Below are 20,375 nucleotides of genomic sequence, written 5' to 3' on the forward strand. Positions count from 1 at the left end.
GGTTGATGATGCTTTTAGTGTCGTGGAAATGATAGCGATGAAACCTAATGTCGTAACTTATAATACATTGATGAAAGGCTGTGTGGAGCTGCGAAAGTTTGAGGCAATGGATCTTTGGAGATGTAGATCTGAAGCCGAATGTCTTCACGTTTAATTGTCGTCATGATTTTAATATTTTTTAATTATTTATTAAGCTAACAATTAAACATATTATTTATTAATTATTATTGTGATTAAGTTTATAAATATTCTAACTGGATTCGTCTCACTAAATTTATGATAATCATTAGAATTAGAATTACAATTATGAATTATGATTTAATCATATGCTAAACAACAATATAAAAAACGTAAAACCTTTGTATACAAAAATATTAGATAATGATGTATATATAATAAGACTTTTAAGAGTAAGAAATAATATATAATTTTAATAAAAGAAATATCATGTTTATAAACTACTGAAGGAGATGATACAGTTATTACACATTTCTTAAAAGAATATATATATATATATATATATATATATATATATATATATATATATATTTATTTATTGTAATTGGACTCTATTGCCTCATAAACAAGCAAAGAACATTCAAAATCCATTTGTTCTCTTGGCTGAAGTTTGGGAGAAATGATGGAGGATTCCATAAGTGGTGGCCATCACAACGAAAGAAAAAGAAGCAGTGACAGCAATGCTTTCGCCAAGTTTCTTCCTTTTTCTCCACCATTGGAAGACGACCCTGAATCACACGAAGCTAAATTTGGTGATCACCATGACCATGGCCACAAGAGATTCAAACCAAATTCTCAAGCTCCTTTCTTGAAAACTACTACCACCGATTTAACCCCTTCTTCTCATCTTCCCAAACAAAACATTGACACAAAGGAAACATTGGACTTTTCCTCTCCATCAACTTCCATTAGGCATTCAACTACTGGTGGACCATCTCCACAATCCATTGGTAGCAAGTCATCACTCACTGAGTACGTGGAGAATGATGGCAAAATTTGCAGAACAGTCTCAGATAGTGAGTTCTAAACTTTTTTTTTTCTCTATACGTGAAACATTAATATATATCATTCAAAACCATATACACCCAATTTTTCTGTTTACATGAAATATTTTATAACATGAAATATTTTATATACATCTGATGTTCTTTTTAAAACAAAATTATAGTTTCATCTGGGTAGTAAGTATTAACATAAATTGTTGGTGTTAAAGAGCTAAAACACTACTTTTAATTGAAAAACAGTGTCAAAAAGTACCTCTAAAGTCGATTTAGGGGGTGAGTTTGAGTAATTTGTATGAAGTTCTAGGTTTTCCTTAAGTATATAGGAAAAAACGATTAGTTATTTTCGTAAATAGGAAAAGAAATTTTTTTATTACGTATAGGCAAGTCGTGGAGGGCTTAAACTTTATATGGAAAAGTCGTGTTCCCTTGTACAACTTCACCTTGACACATGAGTCAAAGGTAAAGTCGTGCACTCCCAAAACGTTTTTAGGCTCTTGTAATCGATTATCAGACCTTGTAATGGATTACACGTGCCAAAGTTGTGTAGGAGAGCACAAGTTCACTTGTAATCAATTACACCCTTACTGTAATCGATTGTAGGAAGTGTAAATGGGGAAAAACTATCTGGTAATTGATTATAGCAGGGTTGTAATCGATTACCAAAAGTGTAAATCAAGATAAACTCTTTGGTAATCGCTTACAAGCCTCTAGTAATAGCAAAAAGCATGTGGTAATCGATTACCAGAGGTTTTTAATGTTAAAAGAAAGATTATTTTAGCTTCTTGATCATCTATGTAACTTATGGTTCTTGATGACGTTGACATACTTATTGACCATGTCTATGTTGTCATTCTTTAATTATTTTAATGTGGTTGTTAACATGTATATTGTTTGTGGTTGTTAATGACATTCACATGTATATTTTCTGAATTTATTCTATAGACATTGTTGATGACATTGACATGTGTTTTGTTGACTATGAATCATTGTTTTAGGGTTCATAGAAATTAAAAGAATAAAACAAAGACATAAAGAAAATAGAAACTCCATAAGTTAAAAGTATAAAACAAAGTCATAAATTAAAATCATAAATTCAGTACAAGAACTTAAAAATAAAAATAAAAGATAATACAATAAAATAAAAATCTAAGATTATCCTTATAGTGGGCCAAAATGACAACGAAGATACTCCATGTCTTGCTCAAGATGTCTAACTCGAGCATCAATGGTATCGAATCTGTCACCCATGTTTAGTTCGAGCCATCTCGCCCATCAATAAATGCTCGTAGATCACATATCTCGTTCATTATGTCATAAAGTGAGGATGTATCTTGTTGAAGGGTAGGTGGTTGGCGTTGAGGAGGTTGAGGACGTTGGCGATGAGTAGGAGCATCTTTGTGAACCCACTGACCATCTCTATTTTTATGAAATCCAAAGGAAAAGATTATGTCAGCCTCAATTGTGAACTTCTTCTTCTCTAAGGCAAGTTTCCCATCATCCAATGGAATTTCAAAATGTTCCATGAAAAGGGTGACCAAAAATGGATATGGTAGAGGAGTGCCGCCCCTCAAAGCATTCTTCATCCTATGTCGGATGAGATGATCGCAGTTGATCTACTTTGTTGTCAAGATGATCCACATTAGAAGGAGACCTTTCTCGGTAGCCTATGCAACATTAGATACACGAGGAAGCAAAATATAATAGATGACATAATGTAGTATTCGAGTCTTGACTTGCATAGACCCGGTTAGTATTCTACCCGAAGGAGATGTAGTAGGTTTTGGTATCATCTATCTAGCTTCTAGGATATTATACTCATCTGTCCATTCTTCAAGTATATGACCATCAAAATCCAAGCCTACAGATGAGAGGTTAGTAATGGAAGAAAATAGGTTTGGTCTAATGACCATTTTGACATTTTTGACCTCACTATGAATTGTGCCATTGTCAGAAATACAGAGGTTACTATAAAATACTTCGACTAAGTCAGGGTAGTAGTATGAATAATGACAAACAAAATCACCTAAATTCATTTTTGTCAACATATGGTAAAACTCAAAATTTTCCCCATCAAAAATATTCTTCGTCTAGGTGTTTCGGCTCAATGACTTCACGGTCACAGAAGTGTGAAAAATACCTCTCTAATTGTGCATGGGTGGAAAAGAGAAGATTGGGGTGTGATTGATTTGGTGAGGGTGGAAGTGAGGGTGAACTTTCAATCGGTGAGGGTTCACATCATTGACGTCCCACAGTAGAAGAAGAGGACTCCCTAACCCTTTGCCTCTTTGAAGATTTAGCCATTTTGAAGAAATTTCAATCGGTGGAAGTGGTGGAGATATGGAAGAGGAATGAAAATGTGGTGATTAGAAGTGAAAATAGGACCAAAAGGGAGGTTTTGGAGCTTGGATGTGGGCCAAAATGGAGGAGCAGCTGCAAGAGAGGGAGGGGAATGGGAGAGTGTGCGAGAGAAGAGAGAAAAAGTTGAATTTATAGGGTCTTGAGTTTCTTGTAATCAATTACATGGTTTGTGTAATCCATTACCAAAGACTCTAGTAACCGATTACAGAAACTCTGTAATCAATTACTAGAGAGTTTTTTCTGTATTAACACGTATGGTAATCGATTACACAAACCATGTAATCGATTACCAGAGGTTTTAGGCTATAAATTCCATACTTCTGTTTTTTTTATATTCAATTTTTCTAAAATGTTATTTATTTATATGAATGTTATTTTTTTTTGTATAATTGGCTTATAGTTATATAAATCTAGAAAATTAATTTTTATATAAATTCTTATTTTTATAATTTGCGTTTATATTTATATGAATTATTTATATAAATTATTTATATAAATGTTATTTTTTCTATAATTTGTAATTTTTATAATTTACATATAAATTATTAAAAATAAATAATAGAAATGTTAATTTGTATATATTTAGTAATTATTAATAGAAATGTTATATTTTATATATTATTTAATTTTATTTAAAACATAAGAATTAAACATAAGATAAAAAATTAACATTAAAACAATTCCACATGTCTTTACGACTCTTAATATGGAACATTACAAATTATTAGAAAATTAAAATATCCATCTATTTCTTATTTTTCCTTGTTCGTCTATGTAACTCCATGATTTGATATCATCGTATTCTTCAGCAAGAGTTGGAGGACGAATATCTCTTATTTGGACGAAAAGTCCAATATGTTCCCAAGTGTGTGGACGTAACACAGATCAATCAATAGTTTGTAATTTTTTCTACCGATTGATCATTTGTGGAATATCATTATCAGATTTGATTTCAACTATATCATGAATGAGGTGGTTGTTACGTAACTTTATAGGATGACAGTAATCAATATGACTGACTATTTTTCGGTCACCACAGTTGACAATTTCACTCATTTTTTGGAATAATTCATTGAATGTATAATTATGTTTGATAGAGATGTTGACTGGGCTATCTGATAAAAATTTGAGCCCGTAGCCACACTGACTTTTTTATTATTCCTCCGCCTTTTAGAGGACCTCCGAAATAGATTATTGCCAGTTCTCTGTGTGGTACTCGAAGTTGATGCATTTGTGGGATTCATAAGACTCAAGATTTCTTCTATCAATCTTAACCACGTAATATACAATTCTATAATTGTGTTAATCGGGAAGTGAGACTTACATGTAATAATTTGTAAGACATCTTCGTCTGATTGTATTTCCACAGCTTCATGCGTGATGATTTGATAAATATTGATTCTTGGTCGACGGAAGTACAAGTTGTTCATGATTGTGGTAATTGGTCTGTCAGAAGTTGTGCAAACTTTTTGCTTTAAGAGGATGAAAGTTCAATCGTATGGAAGGTGAAACAATTTTGGAGTATGACATACAAATTTCACCCTATGTTCACCATTTCTCATTTCCCCATCTTGAAATAAGGCAACAAGGTAGGATTTATATATTTTCTCTATGGCTGTGATGCCAATTAGTTGACTATCGAAGTTGTTCATGTTGTATTGGGGAAGATGTATATGGAATGTCTTCAAATGGAAGGGAAATTAGTATTTGGTTGAGGGAAGGAGTTGAGAAGAATTAAGGAGATGAGAGAAGTGGTGTACCGTAGTGAGCATAAATAAAATGTAAAGTGGTATTTATTATGCAAATGTGTGAGGTGCATTGATTGAAATCAACTTAAATGACACGTGCTTTAATATTGATATATTTTATTCATTATACAAAAGTCATAATTTCATACAATTGTTTTATATTTATAGTTTCTATCTATGTCCGTCAGTAACACAAGTTGGTAGTCTTCTTTGTCGTTGACCTCGTCTTTGCTGTTGTTGTGGGGGAATGTCCGTGTCTTCATCAATGTCTTCATTTTCGATGGACTGAGTTTGATGTTGTGCTGGTTGAAAATCCATGCTCAGTCGATAAAAGTTTTGTGATGAAGGGCGTTCTTGGTATGTAGAGGGTAGAGTCATCGTCGATGTTCCAAACATATGCGAAGGACCTACAATCAATGTTGATGGACCCCCACTGATGAAGGAAGGACCTAAATTAAATGTTGAAAAACTCGCACTAAATGGTGAAGGACCTCTAGTGAACGATGTTGTCGATGGAAAATAGGCGTAAAAGCTTCCAACTTGAGGATAGGATGATGGCAGTGACACGTTTTGTTGGAAGCTTGAATATGACGATGGATACTGTAGGTAATCACAAGAAGACCTGTACGGCTCATGGTACGATTTTGGTGGACGGTATGCAGTTGTTGATATATGTTCTTCACGATCCATGTCATATTGTTGAAAAGGGTGATTAACTTACTTTGTAGAATCAAAGTATGACATTAAATGGAAATTGAAAATATTGCGGTACCTCATTGTTAAGACATCGGCAAGTGTACCAAATCGTATCAAGTAATAATAAATGGTAAGACCAAGTATCGTTTCCCAAGAGACTCACGGCACTAGACAGTCATGTAATTTCTTAACTAATTAAGACTTTGAAGAACAATTATGGGGTTTTGAATGCAAAACAAGAAAGTAAATATGAATGCAAATTGATCAATTGAAGAAAAACACAAAGGTGAATGAATGATATTGAAATTAGTGATGGATATGTTGTTGGAGTTTAGATTTCTCCTAGTTTACTCTCATGTATATAAGAATTCATCTTCTTGATGCAATTGTTAACATCACTTTCTAAATTACTTAAAACCCGATCCCTCGACGAAGAAAGCCTATCCTTAATTACTAGACCACAATCCCAAGCGTGAAACGTTACTTGAAGACTAGCGCTCAGCGTTCCTGAAAGGGCGCTCAACGTCTCTGAAAGGGTGCTTAGGCGTGACTGTGAGACTCCTGCGCTGAGGGCCCTAGAAAAGGGCACCCAAGCGTCATGCGACCTTTAGCAGCCTTCTCTTCTGGTGCTCTTTCTGTTGTTTCTGAGTTTCAACTTCTTGACATTTAAGTCCTTTTCCATTCATCCCAGTTTCCTACAAAATCAAGGGAATTTATTGATAAAATCTTCAAGTATAACCTCAATTCTCTTATTCACCAAACTAAGCTAAAAACAAGAGAAAAAGCAAGTTCTTAAGTCAAAAAGGGTTCATTTATTATAAAAATTTAATCCCAAATAATGGTGAAATCAACCGTTATCACTACCCCAAACTTGAAACTTTGCTTGTCCTCAAGCAAAACAATATGTGACTCAGCCCAAACAACACTTTAATGGTTCAACATATCACCAAAACACTTTCTTCCAAGACAAGTAATCACTTTTGTAACTGCTTATCATAAAATATCAGTCAAGATGCATTGATGCATTAGTCAACAAGTTCAACTGTGGTGCTCACATATTCAATATATATATAACAGATGCAAACTCATAAATGATCAACAGCCAGACAAGAATATTATCCTATAGATCATGGAACTATTCCTCACCAAAGATAGTGTTTCACTCAAGCACTCAAAAGTGTTTCACTCAAGCACTCAAAAGTGTATAGTAAGGTGACACTCTTACATTCTACCATCACAATGTCACATGAATCAATTTTGCCTTTCATTTAACCACATATCAAACACACTTACAAACAAGTTATCATCACAAGGACTTTTCGTGTCTTGTATTGAGGCCGGGCTAAGAAAAAAATCGGTTTTTCTAGACAACAAAATCCTTGAGTTAAGAGAGTGCATAATTGATTTATTCTCATTAACAATCAACTCTCTTTCTTCTTTTATGTGAGAAACCAATTTTGAACTTATTTCCAACTTTACTTGCATTGAACTTAACTTTTTCTTTTCTTTTCTTTTGCTTTTTACTTTGGCTCAATGCTTTTTAATGAATTTCACAAAGTTCTTTCCGGTTTCTCACAACCCCAAACTTGAAACATTCTCCATTACCATAAAAACATGCTCTACTCAACTCAAGGTAAGGGTTTCAAAAAGGTTTTTTTTTTCAACTTTAAACTTTAGGCTCAAGGTTCAAAGGATAAGGAGAAACATTGTTCTTTGTTAGGTTCACCTATTGACATTGGCTCTAAGGGAAAAGAAAACATGGCCTTGATCATGTGTAACAAGCAAGCAAGTGGTTCAATCATATAAAATTAGGCAAAATCAATCATGTTTCCATAGCAATGGCATTCAATCAATCAAAAACTTTGAAGTTCAATCTCTCACAGGTTAGCTCAAGTTCCACAGTTTAATAACATCCTGTCTAGCAAATAAATCACAATCATGCATCAGGTTCTAACAATCATGAGCAACCATCTGTGTCTATAAGACTAGACCATGCATCATCTTAACATCAATCAATCACCATAAAGTAGTACAAGATAACATTACTCATCACAAACATATTAGCTAAAACATTCAAACATAAGTCATTAGGTTGAGTACAATACATATTAATCACTTTCCAAAGTTCACAAATGAATAATAAAGTAAAAGAAAATCCTGTTAGGATAGCATCCATCAGTAGATGCTATCCAACATCCATCAGTAGATGCTCCTCAACAAATCCAACATCCATCAGTATATGCTCTCCATCAAATCATCCCCTGATGTCATCAGACTCATCATCATCATCATCATCATCATCATCTTCCTCTTCTTCTTCTTCCTCTTCATCTTCAGCATCCTCCTCCATAGGAGCTGCTCCATCTCCTCCACTGGCCTGAGCTGGATCTGTAGGCCATGCAACATGAGCCATGAAGTTCTCCTAAGACATGAACTGTCTCTCAAGAAAGGCAAAAGTCAGGGTCATCAGTAACGCCTGTTCTCCTCTGTACAAGGCCTCCATCCTGGACTCCATTAGAGACATATGCATGTCTCTCATCTAGAAAGGTGCAACATCATGAGCCTGATCCTGCTGTTCATGCTGTGGTGCTCTCTTATGAGGCTTGGGAGGTTGTGGTGCTAGCATAGGGATTCCTGCCTCATCTAACATGCAGTACTGGGTATAATAGGAGGAGTCTATCTCTTTCCTGGGTCGCTCAAATGGAGGAGTGGAGATATTCACCCCTGCTAGCTCACACAAGTGAGTAATGAGAGAGGGATGCCCCATAGATGATTTGTTGTTGACAACATTGGCACAATGCTTGATCTCATCTGCTATCACCTACCCTATATTAATATTCAAACCTCTGAGGACACGAAAGAGGAATACTGCTCTATTTGTCGTGATATCTGAAACATGTGAGCAGGGTTGGATATTGGCATGAGTGAATGCCATCCAATATTTTGCTAGAGGAGTCAAGTAGGACCTTCTAATATGAATAGGCGTATCATTCCTATTCCTTTGAAACTGGCCACCTGCCATGCACAAGGTCCCCTCCACATCAGCATAGTTAATGTCCTCCTCCATGGCTAGAGCAAACTGACACGACTCTCCAGATCATTCAGCACCAAGAAAAATGTTAATTGTAGCAGCATCATAAGGTATTCTTCTCCCTCTCACATAGCTTGTGTAATCCTCATAAGTACAACCAAAAGACCTTGCATTGGTATAAAAATCCTTTACCATAACTATATTGGCTGGTGATGGATAAGAACTCAAGTTCTCCCACTGCCTTCTTTCATGCTCTCTTCCAAATTCAGGTGTCATGGTGGGTATTAATCCCACCTTTCTCTGCACCGTCTGAAAGTGCCTCTCATGCATGTGTGAGACTTGTTGGAATGTATTTGCTATTTTCTCTTCTGCCCTCTTTCTGTCTTGGAGGCGGTGTGCTTAATACGCTTTCCAGATGATGAAGCCATACCTGCACCACAATCAAACATAATACATTCCACCAATGAGTCATCTATAATCTCAATTTATTCAACACATACTCATTAGTGCTTACAAACATGCTTTGCATTGCTCATATCACAATTCACACTCTCAACATAACACTTCCAACATAAGCATCACTTAACATCAAAATCTTTTTTTTCCAGCGTTGAGGGCCAATCAGGGAGCCCTTAGCGGCACCTGCACACAACCAAAATCACCAGAACACACAATAACCACCATGAAATAGTCGCGCCTGTGCTGAGCGCCAATCAGTGGCCCTCAACGCCACACCAGACTACACCTCACGGTCCTAACTGGCCAAAGACTCCACAAAAATGCTTTCCATAGTACAATAATCATCAATAATCCATCCAGAAACAGTTTATTCCATAGATCCAACAACATATCATGCATAATCATAAAAAATCAAAGCTATCAAGAGTAAAAGTTGAAAATGCAAGATGCTTACTTGAGTGGAGTTCAAATCTTTTGAAAAATGCACAAAGAGCTTGTGAGAACTTAGGGCTTCTATGAAGACTAGCTACCACACACCAAGAAACTCAAATTTAATGGATGGAATGAAACAAAGAGAGTAGAAATGGTGATTTTTAGTGAAAAGGTGAAAAGGAGAAGTGGTAGAGAACCCTAATCAAAGCTCTTTGGTGGATGGAAAGTGTGGGAGTTAGAAATGAGGGATAAATCGTGCCCCTTAGGGTTAAAAGAGTGGAATGGGCCTATTGACGCTGAGCTTTAAAAGCCCTAAGGAAACCTAACAGCGTCGCTGGCGCTCAGCGCCCTCCTGAGGGGCGCTCAGCGCGATGCGGTGATTTTATTCCCCTCTTTTCTTGCTTGCCCTATGTGTTTTTAGGTAGGAGCCCTCAGTTTCAACCCTTATTTTTTCATATCTTTGCTCTTTCAAACTTTCCACTTTCCAACTCAAGCTTAACATCTCACACTTAAAATAATTAACTCTCGATGCACATCATAACAATACATCCACACAAACATCCCTAATGCATCTAAATAACAAACACACCAAATCAAACAAGAATAAAAGTTTTCAAAAACACTAGGTTGCCCCCCAGTACGTCATAATGTTCAATTTAAAGCCTTGATGTTGGTTTTCCTCTTGCTTTCATCACACCAACTTATCTCCAACAACTTCCGGTCCACCTTCTTAACTCTTCTAGAATATGGACCTTCAATCTCAATCACTCCATTCACTTTAATCTCCTTCACAACCCATAACCTGTTCCTGTACTTGACTGGTTTGCCAGGTTTGAATTCTTCCTCTTCACACTTCAAGTCTTGGTGGACTATCTTCTCTGTAATCTTTTTCTCCTCTTCCTCCACCTGTGACAAGAAACACTTCTTACCTCCCTTGTCTGAGTCAGCAGCTTGCTCAGATACACTAGTCTTTGACAAATTTTTATCTGTATCTTTTGGACTAGTCTTCTTCACTTGAATCGGCTGCTTATCATTAAAAACATTGAAAGTCACCTCTTCATCTTGGTCTTTAAGCATTATAACGCCATCATCTACATTGATGATAACCTTAGATGTCTTCATGAATGGCCTTCCAAGAATGATAGGAATTTTCGAATCTTCCCCCATCTCCATCACTACAAAATCCACTGGAAATTTAAGTGTGTCAACTTGAACCACGACATCTTCCACTACACCATAGGGATTCTTAGAAGATCTGTCTGTCATTTGCAACACCATCTTAGTAGGTTTAACTTCAAGATCACAAATTTTCTTTACCATAGATAAAGGCATCAAATTTATGCTAGCCCCTAAATCAATTAGAGCTTTCCCTACAACACAATCCCCAATAGTGTAAGGAATAGTAAAGCTTCCTGGATCTTTGACTTTAGGAGGAAATGTCTTCTGCAAAATCACACCAATATTTCCCTGTACTTCAATTGTCCCCTCATCTAAATACTTCTTCTTTTTTAGGGACTTCTTTAAAACTTTTGCATACATAGGGATTTGGTGCAATGCCTCAACCAATGGAATAGTAATCTCCAATTGCTTGAAGATCTCCATGAAACACCCAAATTGTTTCTCTTTTTCATTCTTTGAAAAACCTTTTGGATAAGGAAGAGCTTTCTCAATTATTCTCTCTTTTCTCTCGTCCTCTTCTTCTTTTCTTTCTCCCTTTTCTCTCCTCTCAACCTTACTTTCTCTCTCTTCACTTTCTTCTTCTTCTTCACTCAACACATCTTTTTCTTTTCTCTCAATTTTTCTCTCCTCCAACCTCTCACTACTAATGCTTATGATAACATTGCACTCCTCTTTAGGGTTAACTTCAGTAATAGCCCCAAACTGCTTTTTAGATTTTTCCTCCAACTTTTTAGCTAGTTGGCCAACTTGTACCTCCAAATTCCTTATAGCAGCTTCAGTGCTCTTATGATTGGAGATAGACACTTGCATGAACTGTTGGAGTATCTCTTCTAACTTTGCATTTCTTTCATATAATGATGGTTGTTGTTGTGGTCTGTTGAATTTCCCAACTTGTCCTTGACCCCTTCTTGGGTGAGGTTTCCATCCTTGGTTGTAATTACCTGAACGAAATTGATTGCCTTGACCCATAAAATTGACTTCCTCTTGGGTAACATCTGGCATAGCACATTGACCATTAATATGATCATCTCCACACAACTCACAAAGTTGCTGTTGAACTTGAGAAACATTCTGCAACTCCCTTGGCAATTGAGAGATTTTCTTCATTAGAGTCTCCAATTGTTGAGTCATAATCTTATTGTGTGCCAACAGAGCATCTTGAGATTGTAGTTGTAGAACTTCTTTTTGTTGAAGTTGAGTTCTTTCACTATGCATCTCATTATCATTTGTAGCCATATTTTCAATCAAATCATAAGCTTCCTCTAGAGTCTTGCACTTCATATTACCTCCAACTGAGGCATCTAACATCAATTTAGTTTGTGAGCTTAGACCTCCAAGGAATAGAATAACTATTGTAGGTTCATCAAAACCATGAGTAGGCGTCTTTCTCAACAAGCATTTAAATCAGTCCCATGCTTCACCTAATGTCTCATCCATGCCCTGCCTGAAAGAAGAAATTTCCTACTTACCTTTATTTACTTTTGTCTGTGGGAAGTATTTGTTCAGAAACTTTGCAACCACAACTTCCTACTCAGTAAAGTTGTTCTCTGAAAAAGAGTTCAACCACATCTTAGCATTGCCTCCCAAAGAGAAAGGGAACAAGCTAAGTTTAATAGCTTCATTTGGCACGCCATTGATCTTCATAGTATTGCATATCTCATTGAATGTGGTCAGATGTTCATATGGATTTTCATGTGATAATCCCTTGAATTGGTTGCTCTTCACCAATTGAATCAAAGCAGGCTTCATCTCCATCTTTGCAGCATTAACCCTCGTCCTTGCAATGCTATTAAAATGATGAGGGCTAATGACTGTTGCATAATCTGCCAGGGTATGTCTACCATTATGCTCTTCAGCCATATTTTCTGTTTCCTGCTCAGATCTTTGAGGTGAAGACTGTAAAAGATTCTCATGAGAAGGGAAAAGTTCTCTGGACGTCCTGTTTCTCCTTTTTCTTCTATTGTTGTCCAGACCTGCAAGAAGAGGTTTAGAGACTTTTGTGCTTCTAGTCCGAATTGTACCCTGCATACACTAGAGAACAAAACACTAGAGCACCAAATTAGCCCTAACAAATAAAAAAGATAAAATTAAAGATAAAAGAAAAATTAAAGATAAAAAGATAAAAAAATAAAAAGATAAAATTAAAGATAAAGTCTAATCGGTTAAGAATCACACAAAAGTATAGTTTAAACCACGAGTCCCCGACAACGGCGCCAAAAACTTGTTAAGACCTCAGCAAGTGTACCGAATCGTATAAAATAATAATAAATGCTAAGATCAAGTATCGTTTCCCAAGAGACTCACGACACTAGACAATCATGTAATTTCTTAACTAATTAAGACTTTGAAGAACAATTTTGGGGTTTTGAATGCAAAATAAGAAAGTAAATATGAATGCAAATTGATCAATTGAAGAAAAACACAAAGGTGAATGAATGATATTGAAATTATGAGATGGATATGTTGTTGGAGTTTAGATTTCACCTAGTTTACTCTCATGTATATAAGAATTCATCTTCTTCATGCAATTGTTAACATCACTTTCTAAATTTCTTAAAACTTAATCCCTCGGTGAAGAAAGCCTATCCTTAATTACTAGACCGCAATACCTTGCATCCCTAATAATTAATTATGAACTACGATTAGAATCTTAAGATGACCAAAAATCATATCCCCATCCCTAAGTAATACTGGTTTTGGGAGAAATTCTCTAGATCGTGGTTTCTAGGTATTTCCTAATAACAAAGAAGACCATAAAATCATGCCATGAGTGATCAAAACATAACAAGCATAGAGCAAAGGAGAAAATCTCTAACAATTGATGAAAGAAGCATATATAATTAAAATCAATTCAAATACATGAGAGTTCACAGGTTACATCATTCCCCAACAACAAATTGAATTTAGTTCCCCTCTGTAGATGAATAATGGAATGAGAATGAAAGATAAACCCTAAAAACTGAAGAGGAGAGCTTCCGCATCCACTTCTGCCTCCAGAGAGTTAGAAAAATATGAATTTGTGTCAATTCTGTCAAAAGATACTCGCTCTAGGTCGAGCAAATCCTTAAATAGGGTTGAATTGGATCATGGGCCAACGTTGACACCGTTCAGTGCCCCTACTTAGGGCGCCCAGGCGTGAAACTTTACTTGAAGACTGGCGCTCAGCGTCCCTAAAAGGGCGCTCAAGCGTGACTGCGAGACTCATGCGCTGAGGGCCCCAAAAAAGGGTGTCCAAGCGTCATGAGACCTTTAGCAACCTTCTCTTCTAGTGCTCTTTCTGTTCTTTCTGAGTTCCAACTTCTTGACATTTAACTCCTCTTCCAATTCATCCTAGTTTCCTACAAAATCAAAGGAATTTAGTGATAAAATCTTCAAGTATAATCTCAACTCTCTTATTCACCAAAATAACCTAAAAATAAGAGAACAACCAAATTCCTAAGTCAAAAAGGGTTCATTTATTATCAAAATTTAATCCTAAATAACAGTGAAATCAACCGTTATCACTCATCATCAGATGACTCTTCAATACGGGCAACATAGCAGATGATATGACTTATAACCCATTGCATATATGGTGTATCCTTGCGCAAGGATACACCATTTGCGCGAGGATACACCGTATATGCAATGATATATAAGCCATACCATCTGCTATGTTGCCCCTATTGAAGAGTCATCTAATGATGAGGTACCACAAAATTTTCGATTTTCATTTAATGTCACACTTTTATTCTAACAAAGTAACTTAATCATTCTTTTCAATAATATGACATTGATCATGAAGAACATCATCCACAAACAACTACATATCGTTCCCTAGAATCATACCATGAGTTGTAGATGTCTTCTTATGATCACCTATAATATCCATCGCCATATTCAAGCTTCTAACAAAACGTTCCACCACTATTATCCTATCCTCAAGTTGGAAGTTCTTACGCGTATTTTTCATTGACAACATTATTTACTAGAGGTCCTTCACCATTTAGTGTGGGTCCTTCAACAATAAATGCATGTCCTTCCTTCTTCACTCGGGTTTCGCCAACATTGACTACGGGTCCTTCGCATATGTTTGGAACATTGACGATGACTCTAGCCTCTGCATCCCAAGAACATTCTTCATCACAAAACTTTTATTGACTGAAGATGGATTTTCAACCACCATAGCATCAAACTTAGTCCATCGAAACTGAAGACACTGATAAAAATACGCAAACTCCCCTACCACAACAATAAAGATGAGGGCAACGACAAAGAAGATGACCAACTTGTGGTATTGGCAGACATAAAAAACTATAAATATAAAACAATTTTATGAAATTATGACTTTTGTATAATGAATATAATATATCAATATTAAAGTACTTGTCATTAAAGTTGATTTCAATCAATGCACCTCGTACATTTGCACTATAAATAACACTTTACATTTTATCTATGCTCACTTCAATACCCCACTTCTCTCATCTCCTTATTTGCTCTCAACCCCTTCCCTCTACCAAATACTAATTTCCCTTCCATTTGAAGACATTCCACACACATTTTCTCCAACACAACATGAATAACTTCGATAGTCAACTAATTGGCATCACAACCACAAAGAACCTATATAATTCCTACATTGCTGCCTTATTTCAAAATGGAAAAATAAGAAATGGTGAACAAGGGGTGAAATTTGTATGTCACATTCCAAAGTTGTTTTGCCTTCTATATGATTACACTTTCAGCCTCTTGAAGCAAAAAGTTTGCACACGATTAACACAACTATAGAATTGTATGTTACATGGTAAAGATCAATAAAAGAAATCACGGGTCTTATTAATCCAACAAATGCATCAATTTCGAGTACCACACGCAGAGCTCCCATCCTAAGATCACTTATAATAATCTATTTTGGATGTCCTCTAAAAGGCGTAATAGAAAGTCAGTCTGGCTACGGGCTTGAATTTCGATCAGATAACCCAATCAACATCTCTATCAAACACAATTGTACATTCAATGAACTCCTCCAAAAAATCATTGAACTTGTCGACTGTGGTGATCGAAAAATAGTCAGTCATATTGATTATCGTCGTCTTGTAAAGGTACATAACAACCACCTCATTCATGATATAGTTGAAATCAAATATGATAATGATATTTCATAAATGATCAATCGGTGGAAAAAAATACAAATTATTGACCGATTTGTGTTACGTCCACACATTTGGGAACATATTGAACTTTTCATCCAAACAAGAGATATTCGTCCCCCAACTCCTAGTGAAGAATACGAGGATATCAAATCATGGAGTTACATAGACGAACAGGGAAAAATAAGAAATAAATGGATATTTTAGTTTTCTAGTTATTTATAGGCCTAAATGCTTACTTCGTCCTCATGTTAAGAGGTGAATTTTTGTTTAGTACCCGGTTTTAAAAATGAAGACATTGGGTCCCTATGTTATGAAAAGTGTATGAATAAGGTCTTGTCCATTAAGTTGACAACAACGACGTTAAGTCCATGCTGATGTAGCCGTACTTTTTCTCTTTTCTCTTCTGCTGTCCAACTTTTTCTCTCTCTTGTTCAGTTTTTCTTTGATGATTGTTCTTTCTTTGTGGACCTTATTCATTTACTTTTCATAACATAGGGACCCAATGCCTTCATTTTTAAAACCGGATACTAAACAGAAATGAATTCACCTCTTAACATAAGGACGAAGTAAGCATTTAAGCCTTATTTATAAGATTCCATATTAAGAGTCTTTAAGACATGTGTAATTGTTGTAATGTTAATTTTTTATCTTATGTTCAATTTTTATGTTTTAAATAATATATAAAATATAACATTTCTATTAATAATTAGTAATTATATACAAATTAATATTTCTATTATTTATTTTTAATAATTTATATGTAAATTATAAAAATTACAAATTATAAAAATAATAACATTTATATAAATAATTTATATAAATAATTCATATAAATATAAATGCAAATTATAAAAATAAGAATTTATATAAAAAATTACAATTCTATTATTGATTTATATAACTATAAGCAAATTATACACAAAATAACATTCATATAAATAACATTTTAGAAAAATTGATATTATATAAAAAAAACAAAAGTATGAAATTTGTAGAAACATATGGTAATCGATTATATTATTTGTGTAATCGATTATCATGCGTGTTAATACAGAAAAATTCTTTAGTAATCGAAAGTTTCTGGTAATTAATTAGATAAACCTTGTAATCAATTACCAGAAACCTAGACCTTATAAATCAAATTTTTCTCTCTCCTCTTGTATACTCTCTCATTCCCCTTTTTCTGCTGCGGCTGCTCCTCCATTTTTGTCCACATCCAAGCTCCAAAACCTCCCTTTTAGTATTATTTTCACTCATAATTACTAAATTTCCATTCCTCTTTCATATCTCAACCACTTCCACCGCTTGAAATTTCTTCAAAATGGCTGAATCTTCAAAGAGGCAAAGGTTTAGGGGTCCTCTTCATCTGCTGCAAGACATCGCCGACGTGAATCCTCACTGGTTGAAAGCTCACCCTCACCACCACCGTCACCGAATCAATCACACCCCAATCTTCCCTTTTCCACCCCTGCACAATTAGAGAGGTATTTTTCACACTTCTGTGACCGTGAAGTCATTGAGCCGAAAAACCTAGACCAAGAATATTTTGACGGGGAAAATTTTGAGTTTCACCATATGTTGACAAATCTAGTTTTAGGTGATTTTGTTTGTCATTATTCACACTACTACCTTGACTTAGGTTGAGTGTTTTCCGTATCTGAAAATGACACCATTCATAATGAGGTAAAAAATGTCAAAATGGTCATTAGACCAAACCTATTTTCTTTCGTTACCAACCACTCATATGTAGGCTTGGATTTTGATGGTCATATACTTGAAGAATGGGCAGATGAGTATAATATCCTAGAAGCTAAACAAATGATATCTAACCCCACTGCACCCCCTTTGGGTAGAATACTAGCCGAGTCTATGAAAGTCGAGACTCGAATACTACATTATATCATCTACTGTATTTTGCTTCCTTGTGTATCTAATGTTGCAATGGATACCAAGGAATATCTCCTTCTAATGAGGATCATCCTGAGAGCAAAGCAGATCAACTAGGGTCATCTCATCCGACATAGGATGGAGAAGGGTTTGAGGGACAGGGCTCCTCTACCGTATCCATATTTGGTCATCCTTTTCATGGAACATTTGGAAATTCCATTGGATGATGAGCAACCTGTCCTAGAGAAGAAGTTCACAATTGCGGCTGACGTCATCTTTTCCTTTGGATTTCAGAAAAACAGAGATGGACAGTTGGTTTACAGAAATGCTCCTACTCATTGCCAACATCTTCAACATCCTCAACGCCAACTACCTGCTCTTCAATAAGATACATCCTCACCTAATGACATAATGAACGAGATACGTGATCTGCGAGCATTTGTTGATGGGCGAGTTGGTCAGCTTGAGTTAAACATGGGTGATAGATTCAATATCATTGATGCTCGAGCTAGACATATTGAGCAAGACATGGAGTATCTTCATTGTCATTTTGGCCCACCTGTAATCGATTACCACATGTTTTTTGCTATTACTAGAGACCTGTAAGCGATTACCAGAGACTTTATCTTGATTTACATTTCTGGTAATCTATTACAACCGTGCTGTAATCGATTATCAAAGAGTTTTTCTCATTTACACTTCCTGTAATTGATTACAACAAGAGTTTTATTGATTACAGGTGAACTCGTGTCCCTTGCACGACTTTGGTACTGTGTTATCGATTACAAGGCCTGATAATCGATTATCGAGGTCTAAAAGCGTTTTGGGTGCACGACTTTACCTTTGACTCGTGTGTCAGGGTGAAGTTGTGCAGGGGGTACGACTGCTTCTTGTGAAGTCGTCTGACCCCCACGACTTGCCTAAATGTGTCCCACGACTTGTCTAAACGTGTAATAATTTATTTTTGCCTATTTACGTAAATAACAAATCGTTTTCGCTTATATACGTAAAAAAACTGAAGTTCTAAGTTGAAAGAAACCTTTTACAAAGGAATACCAAAAACACCTTAGGAAATTTACTAAGTTTTGTGTTAATAGATATTGCATACAACCATTCCCCCATTAATTTGTGTTTGCATTTGCTGTGTAGGTTGCAACGGGAAAGAAGACAAGAATCAGAGTGAGCTAGAAACAGTGATGTCTATGGCAACTGAGGAACTGTCAAGGAGGCCTAGAACCGGGGGCATATACAAAGCAATTGCGAGTCAACGCGAGTGCACTGTGAAACGTTTGAAAGATTTGTCAAACAAAGAGATTACAATAGATGTTGGTCTTGAGATGGGTGATGGAGCACATCTTTTGAAGCTCATGAGCTTCTCTAGCAGTGAGATCGAGATGGCAGGGCAAAAGGGTCGCAAAGGAGCTATGTTGTTGATTCAAGCAGAGATCCTTCGCAAGAAGGGACAGGAACTCATTGCTGAATGCCAGAACTTGCTCCAAGATGCATTGTAACTTTAGGCATTTGGAGGCTATTAAGGTTCTATGTGTGGCTGTTGGGAAGATTAAAAGTTCAGATCTTTCAAACGTTTTCTGCTATATGTCTACTGGATATTGAAGACTTTCTCACTGGCATGTTTATTGACATACTTAAAAATTATAAAAACCACAATGTTACAGTAATATGTGATCAATTTGAGAAAACTTTAAAGAGTTTAAAATATACTGAGGAAAAGGGTGTATAGGTACTTGAATTTGCTCCAATAATTGAAACTCAACTCAGTACCACGTCACAAGAAATAGCAACAGTGAGTGTGAAAGCTGATATGAAAAATTGCTCAGTCTGCTACATTACTGTACTAGTTAATGTGGCCAACAAAGTATTGTCGTTGAAACTTTTGATGACACTATCTTTAGCTTATCTTTATGCATGTGCTACCCAACTGCTACTGACTAACACTGTTTGCAAGAAATCTAGATCAGTAATTGCATATTTATTGTCTACTAAAACAATTTCTTAGCTGATATTGTGCACACTTTCATTTGTTTTTTTCCTTCCAATTTTCTTCTCTAGTCTTAACCAGGGTTGGCATAGCAGGAGTTCCTCACGTGGTTGAAGATTAATGTGGTTCACGGTCACTTTGGAGTACCCATAGGGATTGAAGATTGTGCACTACGAAAAACTCTAAGAATGTGAAAATATTAAACCGACTTCAACAGAATCACTTTATAAAACTAGTTTGATTAATCAAACCTGTCCATTTTTATAAGATGATTTGGCTTGGTTCGGTTTGTAAAACAAAATCATATATAAGTTTGAAATAAATAGTAAAACATAACCAATTATCTACTAAAGAGTCATTTAATCCTGGTTTTACATGAAATAAATTTATCAATCCCTACGTATATCATTGTAAATATATGTTAAAGGT

The 20,375-nt window shown here is 35.7% G+C and overlaps 1 protein-coding gene across 5 annotated transcripts; it reads left to right on the plus strand.

The window, feature by feature from the left end:
• The first annotated feature begins 604 nt into the window (after positions 1–604).
• On the plus strand, positions 605–20,148 carry LOC128195439 (uncharacterized). 5 transcript variants are annotated; one of them, XR_008246973.1, is made up of 4 exons: positions 17,190–17,544; positions 18,242–18,549; positions 18,687–18,897; positions 19,097–20,071. XR_008246973.1 is itself a non-coding variant. In XM_052872968.1 (2 exons), exons 1-2 carry the CDS (start codon positions 638–640, stop codon positions 19,456–19,458), a joined length of 759 nt encoding a protein of 252 aa, XP_052728928.1. In that variant the 5' UTR covers positions 605–637; the 3' UTR covers positions 19,459–20,096. The 5 variants fall into 5 exon arrangements, 1 of the variants encoding a protein (XP_052728928.1); XR_008246971.1 differs by having other exon boundaries at positions 17,190–18,549; positions 19,097–20,070; XM_052872968.1 differs by lacking the exons at positions 17,190–17,544; positions 18,242–18,549; positions 18,687–18,897 and adding an exon at positions 605–1,034 and having other exon boundaries at positions 19,097–20,096.
• Positions 20,149–20,375: the final 227 nt, after the last annotated feature.

The sequence above is a fragment of the Vigna angularis genome, chromosome 2 (assembly GCF_016808095.1).
Source record: "Vigna angularis cultivar LongXiaoDou No.4 chromosome 2, ASM1680809v1, whole genome shotgun sequence".
Classification (NCBI taxonomy): domain Eukaryota; kingdom Viridiplantae; phylum Streptophyta; class Magnoliopsida; order Fabales; family Fabaceae; genus Vigna; species Vigna angularis.

What these genes read in the sequence shown, in the direction of transcription:
- LOC128195439 (XM_052872968.1), top strand. Translation starts at nt 638, where the DNA reads ATGATGGAGGATTCCATAAGTGGTGGCCATCACAACGAAAGAAAAAGA. An exon ending in TTGCAGAACAGTCTCAGATA is followed by an intron (nt 1,035 to 19,096) that starts GTGAGTTCTAAA and finishes TTTGCTGTGTAG; the next exon opens with GTTGCAACGGGAAAGAAGAC.